Source organism: Hippoglossus hippoglossus, chromosome 5 (assembly GCF_009819705.1).
Source record: "Hippoglossus hippoglossus isolate fHipHip1 chromosome 5, fHipHip1.pri, whole genome shotgun sequence".
Classification (NCBI taxonomy): domain Eukaryota; kingdom Metazoa; phylum Chordata; class Actinopteri; order Pleuronectiformes; family Pleuronectidae; genus Hippoglossus; species Hippoglossus hippoglossus.
Genome location: NC_047155.1, coordinates 11,094,015 through 11,114,431, shown reverse-complemented (window position 1 = coordinate 11,114,431; position 20,417 = coordinate 11,094,015). Strand labels below are relative to the sequence as shown.

At 42.3% G+C, this 20,417-nt stretch overlaps 1 protein-coding gene across 1 annotated transcript in view; it reads right to left on the bottom strand.

Moving 5' to 3' along the window:
* megf6b (multiple EGF-like-domains 6b) overlaps positions 1-20,417 on the bottom strand; it is a 59,317-nt gene that overhangs the window by 34,108 nt on the left and 4,792 nt on the right. Inside the window, exon 4 of the mRNA XM_034586464.1 lies at positions 13,952-14,056. Coding sequence (XP_034442355.1) covers positions 13,952-14,056 — 105 coding nt within the window. The remainder of the gene's footprint in view (positions 1-13,951; positions 14,057-20,417) is intronic.

The following is a 20,417-nucleotide window of genomic DNA, read 5'->3' as shown; positions in this document are numbered from 1 at the left end:
TATGATGGACAGCGTCTGACGGAGACACAAGTCTTGTCCTTTCAGAAGTGTGTGGAAAAGCAAAGGTTTCAGACGACATCACTCATTTTTACTGTCAGTATTAGTTACAGGTTGCTGCCCCAAAAAAGGAGGCCAGCTGTATGAAGCTATGCATGTATGCAGAATTAAATTTTATGACTTCCATAAATGAACATGAAGAACAAATACCTGGTGGACCTCGGGGGGGGGGACTGCCCTCTGACCCTTAGCGTGTGCTCTATCTGTGCTCTACCTGTTAGGACCTGTCTTTAACCCAGAAGCTTCGAGTGCCTGGGACAACACATGGAGGCCAACAGGAATCCAAAAATTACTTGTTGTGGTTTCTAGCCTGTCTCCCTCTCAATCACGTGTGAGATATGCCGCGGTGGTATGCGCAGGGCCTTAGCAGACGGAAACTTGCCGGGAGCCATTTAGCTACGGGGGGAAAAGGTGGCAGATACATGACAGATCCTCATGCTCGTGGTTTACGTGGAGGGAATAAACACTGAGGCTCTGATTCACATGCTCCAATGTGACGCTGCATGGTTTTACAGTTGTTCAAAGAAAGTTGAAAGGTACAGCAGTCAAATACTAAACTGCCCCCGGTGAATTTCAAGGGCAACGGGCATACACTCGCTCAGGCTGCAACACCAGGGTAATATTTACCACCACCAAGGGGGCTACGTTTAAATGTGCGACGTTAGTTCACAGGATTACGCAAAAACTGGACAGATGACCATGAAATGTGGTGGAAGGATGTGGAACGGGTCAGGGAAGAACCATTTAAATTCTGATGTGGATCAGGGGGCGGATCAACGTTTTCTTTTTTCATTTTCTTTAACATTGCAAGGGATTTTTAAGATTTTTCCTTGATTTCTCAAAGAATCATGTGTGACACTGTGACTAATTCTATTGATATCTAGGAGTGTCTGCAATTTGGTGCAAATCGAAATAAAAATGCGGATTTAAATGCGTTTTCATGGAGGTGCAGAACTTTTTCAGTTGCTGGTAACAAATAGATCTAAAAACCTGTAACTAGCACCAATGTGTAGCTGAGAAACATAACGCGGCCTGAGCTTTAAGACTTGTTTTAGTTTAAGGGGACTTAGCTTCTAGTTTCATTTTCTCTGAAATGGCGAGATAGCATTAGCCTTGGCAGAGATATGACCTCTTCAATTACCCTTCTAGTTTAATATGGTGATGTAATGCTGAACCATGTATGATCGCATTAATAGACTTTTTAATAATATAACTATAAAATAATGTTGAATAAAGTAAATAAAACGTTTTTACCACTCTCCCCAACAAAGAGGCAAATATATTATTTTATTATATATAGATATTATCCATGAAATCAATATTTTTATAATGTGCTGAGTTAAGATTGATTTTCTGAGCAGTATCAAAGAGCAGAGCTGTTTCTGCTGATCTCTGACTGAAATACAAGAGTAATGTGTCTACAGGCAGAAAGCCAGCGCAGCAGTGTGAGATGACGACCGGATAAACCACAGTAGTGAGACTCGAACTACAGTCTGATTTCAACAAAACAACCTTTGACACGAGAAAGTCGACTGAGCCCGTCTCATAACATTTACGTGTCGATAAGCATCTGCTTTTCACGCCTCACAAGATATCAGTAAGACTCTGGCTGTGCACTGGAATAGAAAGTCCACAGATAATACGCGGAGGAGATAATGTCGTAGATGGAGGGAAAACAGAGATTAGAAGTGAAGCGTTTGGCTCCGTGGATTATACGAGGAGCTGATAAGGAGGAACAAAGGCAGCAAAGGCAGATTAAGTCAAATTAGAGGAAGATGTGGAAGTTCCCCTGATCTGAAAGGTAGCAGAGATAAGGAGAATCAAGGTCCCACCGACAAATCAAGAGATCAGTCCACACTGATTATTCCTCCCTAATTGTATTTTGCAAACTCTTGTCACTGCCAATTTGCACAAACTTGATGCCCTCGCCCCCAGCGTGACCAGGAGGGACCTTTCATCAGGAATGCTGTAAAGAGCCTAATGAGACAGGGTGGGAGCCCAGTCTCAGCGCAATTACAGGAGATTAGGGTGCTGTGCAGGATGCATTGGCAGGTAGGTGGGCGAGGATGTACACCACCCTCCGACTGCAACGCACTCCCTCTCATTAGAGGTGCCTTTCCTGACTTCACACACAGAGCTGCTCTCATGAGGCGACAAGGGGAGAGGAAAGACTGACTGACTTTGAATTCATCCTTCAAGGGTTACCAGGCTATGGATTTTTTTGATTTTCCATAAATTTAGATTGTCCCTCACCCTTATTGTATATTTCACAAATCAATAAATCAAGATCAAGAGCCAAGTTGTATGAAATCCACAAATATTTGCAGTGAGCATTTGCAACCTTTCATAACCCATTTACATTGTTACACTATTTAATGTTTTTAGTGGTCAAAGAAAAAGCAATGGGCATTTCTAAATGCTTAGATTTTTTTTATAGACCAAATGTTTATTCTATTATTCTGCTGATCTAAATGATCAAAAATAAATGAATGTGGAAAATAATCATTATTTACAGACTTTAAAGAGATCCCCACTGTTTAGTTTCAGAGAGAAAGTGAGAGAAATATATAGAAATGAAGAAAAATGTATTGGAAGAATCAACGAGGAGTTCAGGACAATAGATCATTGAAAATATTTGCTTGGAGCTTCTTGTTCTCCTGCAGCGTCTACATCTCCATGGCCTCTGGACGTCACCCTATGCTGGCTGCTGACAACACTCAAAGAACGGCATTAAACCTTCATATGTCCAAAAAACAGGATACTGGATTCCGTGAAGGACCCTTTTAAACTCCGATTTACGGCCGATGGGAGAAATTGTGTTGTAAAGTGTTTTAAAAAATCTAAAGTAATGAAAAGCAAGTCAAAAAACACCTGACCACCTGTTCCTGACACAGCGCTCTTCGCAAATTTCTTCACCCTCAGTTTACGTTTTTTAAAGGTCAGAACCTAAGACGTCGTAATTCTCTTGAAATAAAAGTAAAAAAGCAGACTTCAACCTGTTCACAGCCTTTCTAGCCGCGGCCTGTTAAACCCATCACAGAGGAAAAGGGAAAAGCTGCTGTGATTTAAACTTCTTCTGATCTATCAAGACATTTGCCATCACATTATCAGCCAGTTGACTTTTACAGCTTCTTCTCTCCCACTTAGAAAAAAATGCTCCTAAAAAGTATAACAACCAGATCTAGAGCAGATAAAACAAATGTGGCGATCATTATATAACCTATCGCCCTGATGTTCAACACCTTTTGACCTCTCCGGGGAGGATGGACGTGCCAGCCGTGTGTGACAAACTGCTGCAGCTGGAAATCTCACAGCTTTACAATCTTTCCGCTTTAAGATCTCACAGCTTTACATGTCTCTCATGCCTCACATGGAGCTCTGGGTTGAGGACCAAAATGGAAGGTAATGAGGTGAATTATGGGCGAGTGTTAAAAGCCTTTCAACCACCTCCGACACCTCCCAGGTCTAATGTACAACACGAGAAAACAGGAAAGATACAAATCTTCTTGGAATCCATGATGAAGCGAAGCTGCCAAAGTAGATTTGCACTGATTGCAGCTAGTTTGTGATCTTCTGTCGAAATATAAAATGGATGAAACCACGGTGCTATAGCTGTCACACTGTCGATCTGAAAGTCTGGAACAAGCTTCATGTCTTTGTGACATTGTTTACATTTGATCCGGTTAGTTTTGGTTTGTATGACATACATACTTCCTGTCGCCATCACCTATAATTGACATTGATAAGTTTGTAGAAGGGGGGGGTGGTGTCTGACGTGAGGTGGTTTCAATTTGGATATTTTATTCTCTTACTTTTATTATAAAGTGCATCTTTGTATTTAAATTGAGAAAATGAATGAATCGGTTCACCTCGTTAATTTCAATGCACGTCATTCAAACATATGTCACTGGTGACGAAGACTACAACCAATCCTCTTCTTCATCTTTTCTTGTTTAATGCTGTTTCAATTTCCTGCAACTCGTCAGAAATTCCAAACGATCCCAAAACTTTTTTTCACACTGCAAACAAATTGAACCATGGTTCAGTTTGATCTGGAAGGAGACCACCTCTATTGTTCCATTTTTTTCTGGAGCATTGTCTGAGGAACCTTGAACTGAAATATCCGAGGGTCTGGACCAAACAAGATCAGAGTGAACAGCCTCCTTATGTTTGAATCTATTCCACCTCCTTGTCTTCCTGAAGGACGGACTTTATCACAACACACCTGAGAGCGCATCTTCTTTCACTGCTCCTTAGTAAAAGAAGGAATGACAATATGATCAGCCACACTGACATCATCACAATGGAGTCATGATGTAAATCAATGCTGAAGCAGAGAGTTCGTCCTGTTTCCAGCCATGAAGACCACAGCATGCACGTGTCTTTCATTTCGGGGGAACTTCCTCACGTCCTAAGTGCTCAGCCGGCTCAGCTTGGAGGTTCCTCAAATGTTTTTTCTTCATCCGCGTAAAAAAACCATTCAATGTGACTGAGAGTTCAGGGCTTTATTTTTACAATGGGGAGGTTCCAAGGCCGGTCCACTGAAAGCACCTCTCTAATTACATTCCTCAGACATGAAGGGAGCAGATACACTACATATTTAGCCTCACTAATCAACTGACAGTCAAACTATTCCTCTTGCCAGGGTGAGAGGCATGTGTGAAATGGTTTCACCATCTGGTAAAGGGATGTTCTTTTCTACAACGTGACCCTTGCGGACCTGCACCCCCCCCCCCCCCCACCCCCACCCCCAAACCTGAAAGATACCATCTGTGTCGCCGCTGCTCCCTCCTGTCACTGTCAGTCTCTATACAGGACTCGATGAGCAGCAGTGATGACGTGTTGCATCCCTGCTGTTCATAACCCACGAGTCCAGCTGTGGGTGTTCACGCCACAGACTGGGTCCAAATGTTGGTTGACCTCTGACCTTTCTGCCCCCGTGCAATCTTAGTCCAGAAGGAGAAACATCATAAATCATCTGAATTAAGCAGAATTACACTAATAGCAGCTTCCTGTAATCTTTGGTAATCTTCCAATTTGAAAGGCAAGAAAGAAAATGGCACGTCATTGAAATTAAATTGAAAAAAACACATAAAATTCTCCCCCACATGCCACTAATGTGTTAACTATCTGTGAGATGTGAGAAGCATCCATACGTTTTGGTCACGTTTAGCCTAATACAGTGGTTTACACATCTAATCAGGAGTAAACCCTGCATGAACAAAACATGTTTGTGAGCAAAGATGTAAGAGATTTATCAAAATGAAACAAGCGTTAAGCAGTTACAGAACAGGGGAGACAAAGAGGCAGGTTACAACAGGCGGATGGGCGGTTAGTGTGAGGAAAGACCAGTGCTGAACTTTAATTGCAGACTAGGACAGTTATTAGAGGAGGAGCGGAGGAGAGCAACATCTGAAATCAACCTCATGGACTGAACTCGTCTCTGTCTCAAGATAAACTGAAGCGCACATGAAACATTCAACACAACGAAGAGGAAACATCGTGAGGGCAGCAGCCAGGAATATGATGTGGATCAGTCACATGAGAGAAGTCCCATATGATATGAAATAAACTGTCTCAACTCCTTTTAAACTGCAAAACAAAGACCTTTCTTTCTCTGTACGTCACATTACAGGGAGGAACTTCAGACCTTTTTTTACATTTAGTCCCACAACCAGACGACCCTATGTCAAAGATCGTGTAGAACTCAACAAGTGTCCTTTAACAAGACAATCACTTCTCACAATAGCTCCAGGGTTGCCGCCCTGACCTTGCAACCGTGCTAACAAGCATCCAACTAAAAATGCAGCCCAGAATATCCTGAACTGTTCGGTCTCCCTCTCCTTCCTTTTAAAACACAATTAGATTTGTAGTTGGGGAAACTGCAGCTGATGGAGGACGTGTTCAGAGGCTTTAGCAAAGTAAAAGTTGGAATACCTATGTGAAAAGTACATTTAACATATTTAAATTAAAGTTACAAATGTATCAGAAAAAGTACTTTAGGTATCAGAAAATAATAAAACTTATGTAGATAGCACTTAAAGGATGTAATTTGTTACTGTGTTATTACTAATGCAACACATTACCGTTTAAAATAGGTGTAGATAAGTCAATCTTCGATATTTGCATTTTTTTATAAGCTTAATATACATTTTACGTCATTATGCAGAAAATACTTTTTTTCCTGGCTCAACATATCCCATGTATCTCAACAACTTATGCAGGAAAATAACTTGTGCACTAACATAAGTTATTTTCTTCTTGTTTTCTGTGGCTATAAAGCAGCATCTCTGATGGAGTTCTTTCACTGTGGTTTATCACCGTGTTCCCACTGTGTCTTTTCTCAGCCCCTCGACCACTAGACTGTGGAGGGTTCACTTCATGCTCCAACAGGCTCCAAAGACATGACTGACCTTATTATCGAGAGCTTCAGTCAACTGTTTATAAGCTTGAATAAAACTCTGGAGATATCATACTCAACTTCTGTACTGTTAATCTTTCTTGGAAAAAAGGCTCCATAGCTTCCATATCTGCCCCTAAACCACAGTGGTCGGGTCTTTAAAATTGTGTTTTTGCAAATGTGTCATTAAAAAAAACAATTTCACAGAAAAAGACCTGTCTTGTTTTCATGATATTGGGACTTTGAAGGAATTTAATCAGGTATTCAATCTATCTTATCAGAATTAGCGCATGGAATCTTGAGATATGTCAAAAAACATGTTTAGTGAGGTCACAGTGACCTTGACCTTTGACCAACTTATTCTAGTGAGCTCATCTTTAGAGTACGTGAATGTAAGGAAATTCCCTCCAAGCGTTTCTGATGTATCACGTCCACAAGAATGTGAAGAATGCAAGGTCACAGTGACCTTGACCTTTGGCCACCGAAATCTAATCGGTTCATCCTCCAGTCCACGTGATAAATGCTGCTCATGGCGTTCCTGAGATATGACGTATAGACAACCCGAAAACTTGATGCCTTTGGCCAAGGCCGACAGTTGACACAGCCAAGAAAATAGACGATTTAGTTTTGTTGGATTTATGTTCTTAGTACTTTCCCCTTTTAAAACCATGTTCTATTTGTTTAGAAATACGGGAGTTTCAATTAAGTTATTTTGCTGGACAAGAAAGAACAGACCAAGAAGCTTCCTCCAACTCATTAATAATCTTGCTGGATGAATGCAGCTTGTCAGATGGTATGATTTACTAACCTTTACACTGACTTAGAGAAGGGGCTTAAAGTTCAACATCCTGGGAGGCTGCTTTGAAGCAGGACATTACGGAATAATGATAATGATAGCCATCAGTAGAGTCGAGGCTGTGTCTTGAGTGAAGCTGAGAACAAGCTGGTCCTCCTGGCAACACAACGATTCCAAACACAGCCAAGACATGAGCTTATATGGTTCAGAAAGAAAATACTGTAACAGCTCTGTCAGTAAAATATGTCACAGTTTGAGATCTTGATATTATCAACAAACAAAGGCCTGTTAAACCTGTGGGAACAACTGTATTTTTAATTTTGGTATTACTGACCCCTCATATTCATGACAATATCCATTCGTGTTTTTGATATAACATTAACTTTGCCCTTCACCTCAGAGCAGGAAACACGAGGCAGCTTTTAGACATCTAACGATTCTCGAGCTGAGACAGTGAAGTTTTGTGTTAACAAAGAGTGTCTGTCTGCCTTTCTGTTCATCTGTCTGTCTGTCTGAGGCTGAGCCCAGATGTCAGCTGGTATGAAGACATCTGCCCTGCCAGAGGTCTAAAAGCCTCGGAGGCTGTTGATCCCAGTGGATACCACTTGTCTGCTGATGACAGGCGGGTTACTGAATACGTCAGGCGTAGACAGGGCAGAGAGCTTTTACAAAAGAGACTCCAGAGCAGAAGAGACACTAAAGTTCTGAAAATGATCTTTCCTGAGCTGTTGTTGGGTCCAGAGTTTGCCTTATATGCATGAAGAATGCAGCAGGAGATTATCTGAATCAGACGTGTGCACAATAACAGGAAAATGTCCATTCAGGTGAGGTGTGGTGTCTGGGTAAGTGCGTGACATATGAGTCCTGCTTTTGTTTTGTTTACGGAACACTGACAATGATTCTTGTCCAGTCTTTCCAGTTGAAGTCTTCGTGTTTGGCGCCTCTATTTCATCCTGAGATATTTGTATTCTCTTTGTTCTTTCACTGTTGCATTGATTACAGTCAATGTCTGGAGCAACTGACATTTGCATTCTCACATACAGCCCCTCCAGATATTTCTGTCTAGTGTGTTGTGTGCAGTGCGTTTAGTGCATCTCTGAGAGTAACATAAAAAAATACAGAAAATCTCAAAATTGTTGCAGCTTTGACAGATAATCTCAGAAGGAAGTTTTTTTTCCAGGACCTTACAATACTTGGTTGAATAATAAATACCATCAGACACGTGTCCCGTCTCTGTTAAAACTGCTCCCATCAGGAAAGTTATTTACACAACTGCAATGACTTCTCCTCACAAGTCTCCATCAGTCATGTCCAATTAGTCAACCTTTAAATGAACGAATCTGTAATAATGTCTGATAGTAATGTCTGATATGGTTTGAGTTGCTCAGACAAATGGGATTTATTGAGTTGGAATTGACCTGAGGAGCCTCCAGGCTCCAGCTGTTGTCTTACCACAGAGTCAAGACACAAAAAAGTAATTACCGCCTTGTACATCACTGAGATACAACGCTACTAAAAAGAAAAACAGATGACAGCCTCATAGAAGTATTCCGAACATGGCACTAATTGGCCCCTTTGAACGCCATACACACACACACACCAATCGCTGTACACAAACATGGAGGAACCACATCAAACGCACATCGAGGGGACATCATCACACGCGACTGCGGAGGAATGCTGCCGAGAACGGTCTGTGGTGATTAAACGATGAGGGAATCTTTGAGTGAAGTGCGGCTGTCCTCAACCACAATCTCCTCCTTGGCTTCGGCTTTTCTACGTTGACATGACAAGAGAACAAGCGGTGACTGACAGCTGTGTGAAGCATGTGGACCGCAGCCGTAACTGAATTATAACATCTGCATGTGAGAGCAGCCGTGGCCTCATCCGCACAACCACTGAGGTTATTTATCCAGGGCCCACAAAAAAGTGACAGCGCAACAAGCAAATGTAATGTGTCCGACCACCACAGAGTGTTCTTCATTATGTCGGAACAATATATCAGAGCGGTCACTCTATGAATTGCTCTTTCACCAACGATCCACTTTGTAGTCAGCACGCAGCTATTGCCATTGCCCTCAGGACTCTTGACTCTGACGTGACCTGTATTTGGCCCATGTAGGACCTAAAAAAAAAAAAGAAGGGCAGCTGCGAGACTATTCCTGCCTGTGTCCCACTCCCATCATCCCAAGTTGTTGCCCCTGGTCAGGCGGAGTCACTCGGGGCCCCACGCCCTTCGTCCTGCAGCCCATTCAGTGCCAATCACGGAGCAATATAACTGCCAGACTGTTTACGGACTGAAAGCCTCCAATAGTGGGGAGGGTCGGGGTGTGGGGGTCTGCTGCATCGCTCTATCTCCACCAGCATGGGCCCCTAGGTGCCCATTCACGACAGCTATCATTCACAATGCAGAACAATGCTGCTGGATCTCAATGACGGGGAAGGAGGAGAGCTGATGTCTGCGCTGATATCAAACAGTGTCACCCAGAGGCAGAGCTGAAAGGGATGGAGACCGTGATGGGATGCAGAGATAGTTGAGTGAATATCAGAGATGTTGGCAGAAAGACAAGTAACCAAACATGATGAAAAATAAAATAAAACCTCCGCCAAGGCCCAACACTCCCTTAAATTCAATCAAGCTGCGCCAAATCTAAACACTCATAGATATCAGTTCCCTAATTGTGACATATTTATTTCATCGAACTGCATAAATTATTCCCTGGGAAAGTGGTGAAAATGTAAAAAGAAAAAAAGGCTGCAACATTGAAGAAAGTGATGATTTGAGCTTCTTTCAGACACACACTGAACTCCAGGTATTGTCCAGCTTTACGTGAGAACGCAAATCACTGAGTCAGTTGCTCCGGACATTCTCCATGAGCACATGTGAGAATACGGCAGGATATTGTCGGGAGAATTCATCACACCAGAGTCGGCGTGTAGACAGCATCATGTCCTGCCTCATGCATGTTCTAGCCGGACGTCACTTGAATACTCATTTGTCTGACGGGCATCTGACTCGCACAGTCTCCAGCTGCGTTCTTCACATGTGAAAGGCAAACACCGGAGAAAGTCCAGACCCGGTTGTCCGGACATGTCTGAAGTTGATGTCTGGCTTTGGTTTCCTACAGTTGATATAGGACAGTGTGCGTTGATGGAATTCGAAAAATGGTCTTGATTAAGGCCAAAGGCCAAATCACATCCGTCGTGTGATAAGCTCTCAATACTACAAGTGTTGCTGACGTTTCATGCACATTACAAGAGGGTGACGTTGTGCCAGAATCCCTACTGTACTTCTCCCACTCGAGAAACAACTGGTGTCAGACTGCAACACTTTTATTTCCTTTATTTATGTCCTGCTACATAGTTTAAAATAAGAACCATGAATAAAAGCACTGAAATGTGTCAACAGCATGAGCGAAACTGTTTGAGTTTCAACAGCACTGTTTATTTTTCGAAAGCCAAAACTGCAGAGAAGAGACATGTTTTCGTTTGATAAGATTTATTTATATATTTTGGAACTCATTACTCATTGTGTTTTCGTCCAATAAATGTGTTTGACAGGTTAATGATCTGGTGTCTTGGGGGTGGTTTTGATGTCAGAAACAGGAATCCTAAGACTTGTTCAGATATTAGACCAATAAATAAAATCGTACACAAGATATTTATCTTTCACTTCTTTTTCTTAATTATTTGTCTGATGGGACGATGTTTTGACTGATTCCTGATAATGTCCACTCTCTCTCTTCCCTGATTCATTACCTCCACCAGGGAGGTTTTCACCCCTCATCGTTTGTTGGTTGGTTGGTTTGATTAAAAGCAAGATCACACACAAAAAGGGGCAGGTATACAATCTACTAAGTTCCATTGTAGTTCTGTTGAGTTTCTTTCCACAAAAACCTAGACTTATATGTATGTCTCTCTTGTACATAATAAATCTCACATCAACAGCAGATGATAAAGGAACCTTCAATTACACCAAATGCAGCAAATATATGCATCTTGTATTTTATATCTAGTCAAGAAGAGCTCTAAATAATCTATCCTTCCTCAGAGAAGTTATGGTTTACTGAACATGTCAGTGTTGAACGTTAGATTAACAATTCACTTTTTATGAGTTTGGTCGAGCAGCATCCAGCAGACGAACATAAACGTTGTCTCCCACTGTCAAGAGGGAAGGAAGAATGAAGAGAATTACAGCCCCCCCCCCCACCAGTGATACAGTGGTTACCCGACTGTACATCATTATGTGTCAGGGAAAAATGCAGCGGTGTTCTGCAGTGACTGATGAGCTGCTAGTGCTGAGATCAAGGAGGGCAGGCATCCTACACAACATACAGTACATGCAATAAAGGAAAGCACCCACACATGTGTCGTTCAGATAACATCATTCAATACATTGATATAACACGGGATTCAAACCCAATAACCTCGTTCCTGGGTATTTATGCAGAGTCTACTACTTGTATCTATGTTTACAGGTATAACTCTGGGTAAACGTGTTCCTTTAATGTAGCACTGATCCGCAACCAGGTTCAACACATGGTTTCAATCTTCTCAAAGATCTCCACTAGGCCCATCAGGTCCTGCCTGTTAACGTCCAGTGGCCTTAAGCTGTGCTCAGCAGCACCTCATTGTGTGTTCATGGATCCTCAGTCCTTATGATTAAGTCTTTTATTCAAGCATGAAGAAATCAGAAGTAAGCTAGGTCAGCTTAGCTGCTAGCGAGAGCTCTAATCATACGGAGGGGCTGTAAGTGCCCGATTTCCCAAAGCTTGATAATCAGTCCTATAGTAGCCAAGCAGGAAGTGAGTGTATCGTATGTTAGGGGACGCCACTGTCACACCACAGAACTCCACAGAAAACAGACTGTTGATGGAGGTAAGTTTTGTGCTAAGCCAGATATCAACTCTGGGAAATTTCCGGAAAATTTAGTCTGGACATTTTCCGGAAGAGCGCAGCAGGAGACTGTTTGAGTCCGACACCACAAAACCTACAGTAAAATGTCCACAACATTCAGGCAAGAGGTGGCATCTGGGTAGAGCATGTAGGAGGCAGGACATGTTGAATAAATCCCACGGAGGAAATCATGTGTTTTTGTTTACAGCACATCAACACTAGCGTCGGCCATTATTGTCAAAACCTAGGAAATCTCATTGTCTTTTCAACTTAAAATCTTTGTCAACATCTTCTACGTGTATGGCTCTTCTTTTTCATCCACATTTTCCTGCTGTATTCTGACATGGGCTCACTCAGACATTCTCAGGACATTTGACTTTAGGGTCTGAACTGACATTTGCGTTCTCACATACAGCCCCTCCACAAAATTTCAAGAAAATGCCCAGAGGTCGGTGCATGTCTAAAAGCAGTTTAACAATAGTTCATCAAATATCTTTTTGGGACCAAAAGTCCAAACCTGTAAGGAAATGATCACTTTAAGGAATGTGTAACCATCAAATAAATCGCATTTTACTTCAGAAATTATTTATATGGTTGTTGAAATGGTTGTCCGGAGTTCAGTGCATGTCTAAAAGCAGCGGTGAGCTGGGAGATATTAGCTGCTGGTCGGAGAGTGTAAGGTCAGGTCAGACCATCGTGAAACAAAGGAACCAGGCTTTTCAGTTGTGTCTACTCCTATTCAACAGAAGTCAGTGTCGTCTGGTCTAACTGGAGGGAGATGGATGATTCTGCTAAATGGGTTACACAAAGAGGAATTTCCTGTCGTGTGGTGCTATCAGAAAAACAACAGAATCCTCCACTGTTTTTTACTTCAACAGCAAATTCAACAATGGAGTTGCTGATTAAATAGTTGGGCTGCTGGTAAAAAAAAAAAAAAACTAAACGCTTATGTGAGGAGATTCTCATTCACTCGAAGCGAAAGGCGATCTCTAAAACGGAGCTCAACGAGGAGGCCTGGAGAGCTGAGTGAAACGGATCAGAAAAACAGGCAAAGAGCCAGACGTTTTTTATAAATCAAATGGTAAAATGTGATCAGTTTCAATCAGTCCGTGAGGAGTTTTTAAGGGTTCCTGTTTTTACTGAAGCTATTTTTCTAAACTTCATACCACACAACTGACAAGGGATGAGAAAATGAAATGTGTTAAATGCTGACAACGCAAACAAAATAATTTAACATTTTATTTCTACACTCAATACCTAAAAATTGCTTGAGTGTGGCAGATTTAACAAAAACAAACTTCTGCTTTCAGACATGCACTGAACTCGTGAGAGGGGCTGTATCTAAGAACGCAAATGTCTGAGTCAGTTGGTCCAGACATTTTCCAGAAATGTTCCTGCCACAACCCAAGTAAGATGTCAGGAAAATGTCAGAGTGAGCAAGTTGACTTGTTGATGACGTTTCTAACATGCGGCGGATACAAAACTGGAAGACGTCGCTGACGAAGACGTCAACATGGAAAGACAACGAGATTCGAGAGATTTTGACAATGAGGGCCGATGTTGATCTGATGTAAACAAATTATACGTTATGTTCTGCCTCCTACATCCTCTACTCGGACACCACCCCTCACATGAATCCTCCGGAAATGTTCCTCACCTGAATGTTCCCGTTGGTATGTACACGTCTGATTTAGACAAATTCCTGCTGCGTTCTTCATGTGTGAAAGGCAAACTCCAGACACTTTTCCAGATTTCATGTCTGCGAACAGCTTAAGAAACACAGTGAGGATGTTGGTACTCACCATACTGGCAGCTGGGTCCATTGAACCCTGCAGGACAGTCACAGAGCTGGGTGGAACCCGCCCGACAATGGCCCCCGTTGAAGCACACACCGTAGCTGCACACAGCTGCACGTGTCCATGTGGACAGACAGGTGAGAGAGAAGAGAGACAGGACAAAAACATAGGTGAGCAAAGCAAAGCAGACACCTGGCTGTTACCATGAGATGTCAACATCTGCATTTTCAAACAGTGACCTCTTTCTATCAAAGCCTCATCATCGCCTGTTCCCTAAAGTGGAGCCTTGATTCTCCTTCATTCACACTCTCCAATGTAGGAGGAATCCATCACTTGGTTCCTTCTGAGCAGAGATTCAGGCATTAAGCCAAATGAAACTTCATCTTCACAGAAACAGTGTTTAACACGACTGGCAGAATTGGTGTGTGTGACTTTTAAGGAAAAGGGTCTTCTTTCCCGCACAGTAGGAGAATGTTAACTGAGAATGAAATGTGAACTCTTGATCACTCTCACAAGCTGTGATCATACAGAAGTGCTTGTGTAAATCAGGGGGCTAAATGAAAGAGCTACAGGGTGAGCGTGTCTTTACCATCTCTCGGAGCCGACGGCCGTGCATCCATAAATCCCTGTGACTCAAACTGCTCTCGCTCATTACAACGTGAAATTCAAAGAATCCAGGACACAAAAACAGTGAGAGGTTCCAGGAAGCTCAAAACATGTGCATCCACCTCAGAGGTGCACCATCACATTCCATACGCTCACCTTACACATTAAATATGACAGTTCTTCACCTATAGCTGTGTGTGCACGTACAGTACATGTGTGCCGGACGCTCACTGTATCTCATGGGTTCTGAGGCTAATATCCCTGGGACGTCAAACAGCTGTTTAAGCCAGGCCTGTTGTTTGCACTCTGCTGGGCAGGGTACAGTGGTTAGTGATGACAGGTCTCGAGGATTGATGTCTGTCATTGCTCCTCCTGACTGGCAACACATGGACGCCGGAGTGAGGGAGCACAGACCAGGTATAATCACAGGAGTAATTTAAATGCCCGTCCTTTCCTCGTATGATTGTGAAGAAAACGTCTGAGAGCCAGTTTCACTGAGCGTCTGAGAGCCAGATACACATTTTTCAGCCCATCATCACACCAGGTGATACGTGTTCGGACGCCATTTACAGGCCGTATACGGTCATGATATATCAGAGTGGCCCCAACTGCTCAATCAGAAACTGTGTAATAACCGCTTAATCTACAAATTTAAACTTTACATAATCTTTGTTCTTATTGTTGCTATTTTATATAAACTTTTTATTTTCTGTACTGAGTTTATAGTTGCAACAAATCCTGCAATCTATTCATATGAATTGAATAGGAAGGATGCAAATGGCTATTACAGCTAGTGCTGAAACAACATCATATTCTTTCCATTCATTTTTAAATATTTAAAAAAATCTCACATTATATGACATCTGCAGACTAAGAGACATAGACTAATTTAATTGATTTCACAAAGAAAAGAACAGAGGCAAAGGTATTGCACCTTTTCCTCGGTGCTGAGGAAATGAGGAAGTGCTTCAGGGTGTGTAAATACAGGCTGTATTTGCAGATGGCAGCCACGAGGAATAACATAAGAATTACATTTCCAGACAATAGAGGAGGACTAGTAATGACAAATGAGCCAAGTTATTACCCCATGTCTCTCAGCAGAATTCCAGTAAGACTGGCGCCTGCTCAACAGTACCAATAACCAACATATAAACATACACTGCACTGTACAAAACACAAGCCAAAACAAGTATGTCAACACGGAACACCCTGCAAACATTAGAAACCCATGTTGTGCTCGATAACTAATAATCCTACATTTTGCCCCCTGAAATCGTACTCCAGCAGGAAGACCCTCTCACCACAGCTAATCTGCCCGTGATGACTTCCAGTCCCTCTGGACAGTGTGTCTACGATACGCTGCAGTGCTTCAGTGTACTGTAACACAACGATCCCCACTTCTGTGATTATCTCATGTGAGGGAGATTTGATGTGGTGAAAGCAACAGATGAGAGACGAGCAGAAGGAGAAAAAAATAAAGCATCGCACAGTGGTCAGGTTTAATTGCACAGTTTCGACTGGATCCAAATTCTTCGGGACAATGATATAAAAACCTCCAGCTGTGAGGGACATTCCTGAGAAAAAGCTGGAGATGAACTCAATCACAAGTAACAAAGTACGAGGTCAGATGTCGCTCAGAGTCACTTTGGGGGAACTTCTTTAAGAGACAACATGGGGAAACTATACCCTTGACCTTCTGAGATGTGAGACACAGGATTTCTGGCAGCTGACCAGGGCATTTTTGGGCCGCCCCCGCCCTGAGCCCCCGCCTAATCTTCCCTGAAATAATTCCATAATGTGGCATGCAGCGTGGCACAAAACCCAACTCATCTGTGGCTGCGAATGCCTCAACTCTATTACAAAGACACCTTCCCTGAGAAGATTTAGCAGCTTCCCCAAAAAGGCAGAGACAGCCAGGGACCAGGGGTCAGTGGCTCGCGGCGAGAAACTGCAAAACAAACAAGCAGGTGTCACCACTTCTGAAGGGAACGACCACATCCACGCAGAGAGGCGGCCCTGTTTGTCAAGGCTCCCTCGATCCGTTTAACCCCCAGAGTGCGGCCCAGAGGGAGACCGCATTTAGGACAATTCACAGACACAAAGGCCCTGCGCGAGGGCTCCGTTTGGTGCCGTAATTGGTACGCGCGGAGCCAAGCACTGTATTTTGAGGCAACAAATCATGTTTTGCTTCGCAGAGGAATGTGTCATTTCAAAGAGTTCCAGTGAAAACCAGGGCCAGCTCTGTCAGATGATCTCTGACAGGTTTCTTTGAAAGATTTAAATACCATTTGAGCAAGATACCAGGTTGGTTTGACAAAGGAGGCACAATAATGCTCAGCAAAAATGTCTTAGAGTGCAAGACCCAACCATTAGAATATCTGGGGCTTTTTCCTACATCATATTGTATGTTTATAACACACTTATTTTCATCTTTATTTAAAGGTAACCGGATGAAATATCAATTTTGTCACTTCACAAATAAAAGATACCCTGATATCACATAGTTGTACCCGATATATTCTTTCTCTTTTTCTTTCTAATGTTCCGGAGATGTGAATCAGACAAAATGATGGCATGCATATCACTCAGACTAAACAGGAAACTTTCTGTATATGCAGTAGAATTTGGACAGTTTTCTGCAGCCTCATTTATTCCACCCACTGTTTCAAACTGAAAAACAATGTCATGGCACTAAAGCTTTTTATTGTTTTTGGTAAACTTATTCATCCCCTAATTAACCAGTTGACAAATATATCAAATCTGTTGTCCTAAATCATTTTCCTTGACGCCATTTAAATGCACAAAATGTAACTTCAGCCACTAGGGGTCTCCCAATCAAATCAACGACAATGTACCTAGTTTGATGATGTCGATAAGAAGCTAGGGATGCCGTGCCTCAGGTGCACATAATGTTTACGGATGAGGTCATGTATTAATGTTTTGTTCACGTTACGCAGCAAAACAAAACAAACTAAATACAAACAGTGGAAGGAAAAAACGCGAACTGGCCAACTGGCTAGCAGCGTGATTTTCCTTCATCGTTTGTCCCAGAAGTTAGGCTATAGGAGAACCCGGCTAAGCCACAGGTAAAGGAAAGGCAAGAATAAAATTGGGGATATCTCGGGGTTTGAACATTGTAATAATTTGGATAAGTACACAGGTCAACAAATTATATAACATAGGTCTTGTGGTTTTGGGGAAATTTTAATGAAGAAGTGTTACATATTATATAATTTGTGTCTAGAGTATTATTCAGCAGCAGTCGTTCAATTTCTTTGGGCCTTTGTCTGAGGTCTATGAGAATCATGGCTGCTTTGGACTCTCACACTAAGGAATGTGCAATTCCACAATCAGCTCCCATAACAAGATCTTACACTTAGCATTTACAGCAACAAACAGTCCTCAGTTTGCTGAGTAACACTGTATTTGCTCCCCACCTGATATTTGACAGCTATTCCACACACACTCTTAAAAAATGCGTCCGTTTTGTTTTGGGTATACTCCACTGACCTTATTTCCTTCCTGCACATTACTCAGTAGATCAAAAGGACCGTGTCCGTGTAACCAGGGGCCGTATGAACAGGGAACAAACTATTTAAATTATACAACTGTGTTGGTGTGTAATTCTCCATGTTATGTCTCAGTTGGGTGATTTCTGTCTGCTCCTTTCTATGGATCTGGGTCCGTGTCTATTTGTGTTCAGCTGTGCACGATGCGGCCCCCATGACTGCTGACACAATAGTTGATGCTGTGTTCCATGACACACACACACACACAGACACACACACACACACACACACACACACACACACACACACACACACACACACACACACACACACACACACACACACACACACAAAGACCACCCATGGACAGAAGACCATTTCCTCTTTCCTGGCTACTGAGCCTATTTCACATGTACCTTCACCCGCCTGGTCCCCGCCACAAAAGGGGGCCAGTTCCCATTGAGCAGTTAACGAGGACAACAAACTGGAAAAGCCATTGTCGCTGCTCTTCAGCCCCTGTCACAAAGCTTATTGTTGCCGTCAATCAACATAACTGCTTGTTTCCACTTTAGCTGGGGCTAACCCCATCCATCCTCACCCGGCCCGTGGCTACTGGCCGAAGTAAAAAGGTTTAACTCGTTGATTGAGTGGCCCTCGAAACGGTTAAGTGGAGGAAGTCGCCACCACAGTCAAGAGCTCTTCACTTTCAGGAGGACGAGATAGTCATCGAGCCAATTGGATTCTTTTCAAACCACACAAAAGTCTCCTCAGCTGAACTTGGGGGGGTTTTCAGACGATCCATTCTGCCTCTGCAAGTCTCCTCACTGACTCTGAAGACATAAAGTCATTTGACTTTAAACTATGGAATAGATCTAGATCATTAGATCTTAAATAGGACAGAAAACAAATGTTTAACTACTTAATATAAAATATAATTTTAAAGTAAAACTGTAAACCATCCTCTGGTTCCAGCTTCTCCAATGTGAGATTGAATCTCTGGTTTATATCATTGTGTACTGATTACTTTTGGCTTTTGGACCAATGTATTAACAAAATGCGACATTTGAAGACATCACCCTTGAACTTTGATGACATTCTATAGACTAAATGATTAATCAAGAAATTTGCTGATTGATTAATGAAAAATAAAATGAAAATAAAAATGGAATGCAGCATTCATTTTCATTTCAAGTCCAAGTCTATTTTGTGAAAGAACTGCAATGGAATTTAGTTTGACTCCCCCAGATGAGCTTTATTCTTTGTTTAATGCTGCTGGAAAACATTAAAAATTGGAAAACAAAAACTCCAAATATATTTTATATATACTTATAAGGTATTTGCAAGCTGCTCTTAATCAATGCCATTGTTTAACTGGAAAACTCACAAACCATCATAATTAAATGATAGTAGCCTGAAACAGAAAGATATGGAAAACAAGAGGGAGGGGGTCAACATAACGGAATAAAATGTTAAAATAACCAGACGTTTGCTCTGCTGTGGTATATTCTCTAAATATGTGACTAATCATGCCAAGAAGGGAATGCTGGAGAGCACAAGAAATTGCAGGGAGGACGTCAACATCTGCACAATGGAACAAAATAAACAACTGAAGTGAAGGAATGACAAACTATTCAACTTGTCACTTCTCAGCCACTGTGTGCTGCATCTACAACATGATTAGACCCTCAGTTCCACTCTAATGCCTCACAATACCCACAGGTCGTTAACCTAATTACCTTACACTGACGTTTTATTAGGGAACATACAGAGAGAGAGAGAGAGAGAGAGAGAGAGAGAGAGAGAGAGAGAGAGAAGGAAGTTTAGTGCCAGACACTAAATCACTATCTCAACAAAAAGCATTCCCATCTTCCTCTCATTTGAGGGTTTTTCAGGGGGATTTGCTCAAGGCTGTAGATTTTTTGCAGAGCAGATTTTTTTCCTTTTGAATGTTGGAGACGCTGTTGAAAACTGCCTCCGCAGATTATACAGTGTTGACTGAGGTACAGTACAGATAGCGCATAGCAAAGTGCGCAGGAGTGGGAGAGGGAGGATTGTGGCGTGAGCTTCCTTTTATCCGGGTTCAATGGCTCGGAGAAAAGGGTGATTAGTTTGTCCCATCTCAAAGTGCGGCAGCTTCTTTGGTTACAGAGATAAAAGCCCTGCCTCATGTCGAAGAGAGCAGCCATTGTCACGCGAAAGGTGAAACAAAACCCCGCCGTCTACTTCAAGTGAGGGGAGACACTGTCCTGAAGGATGTCTCTTTAAGACATTTCTTTATGAGTGTTTTAAAACAAACCAGACCCAGTGAAAAGTAGACGGGGCAATGCTTCCTTGTATAATTTAATACTGTAACCTTC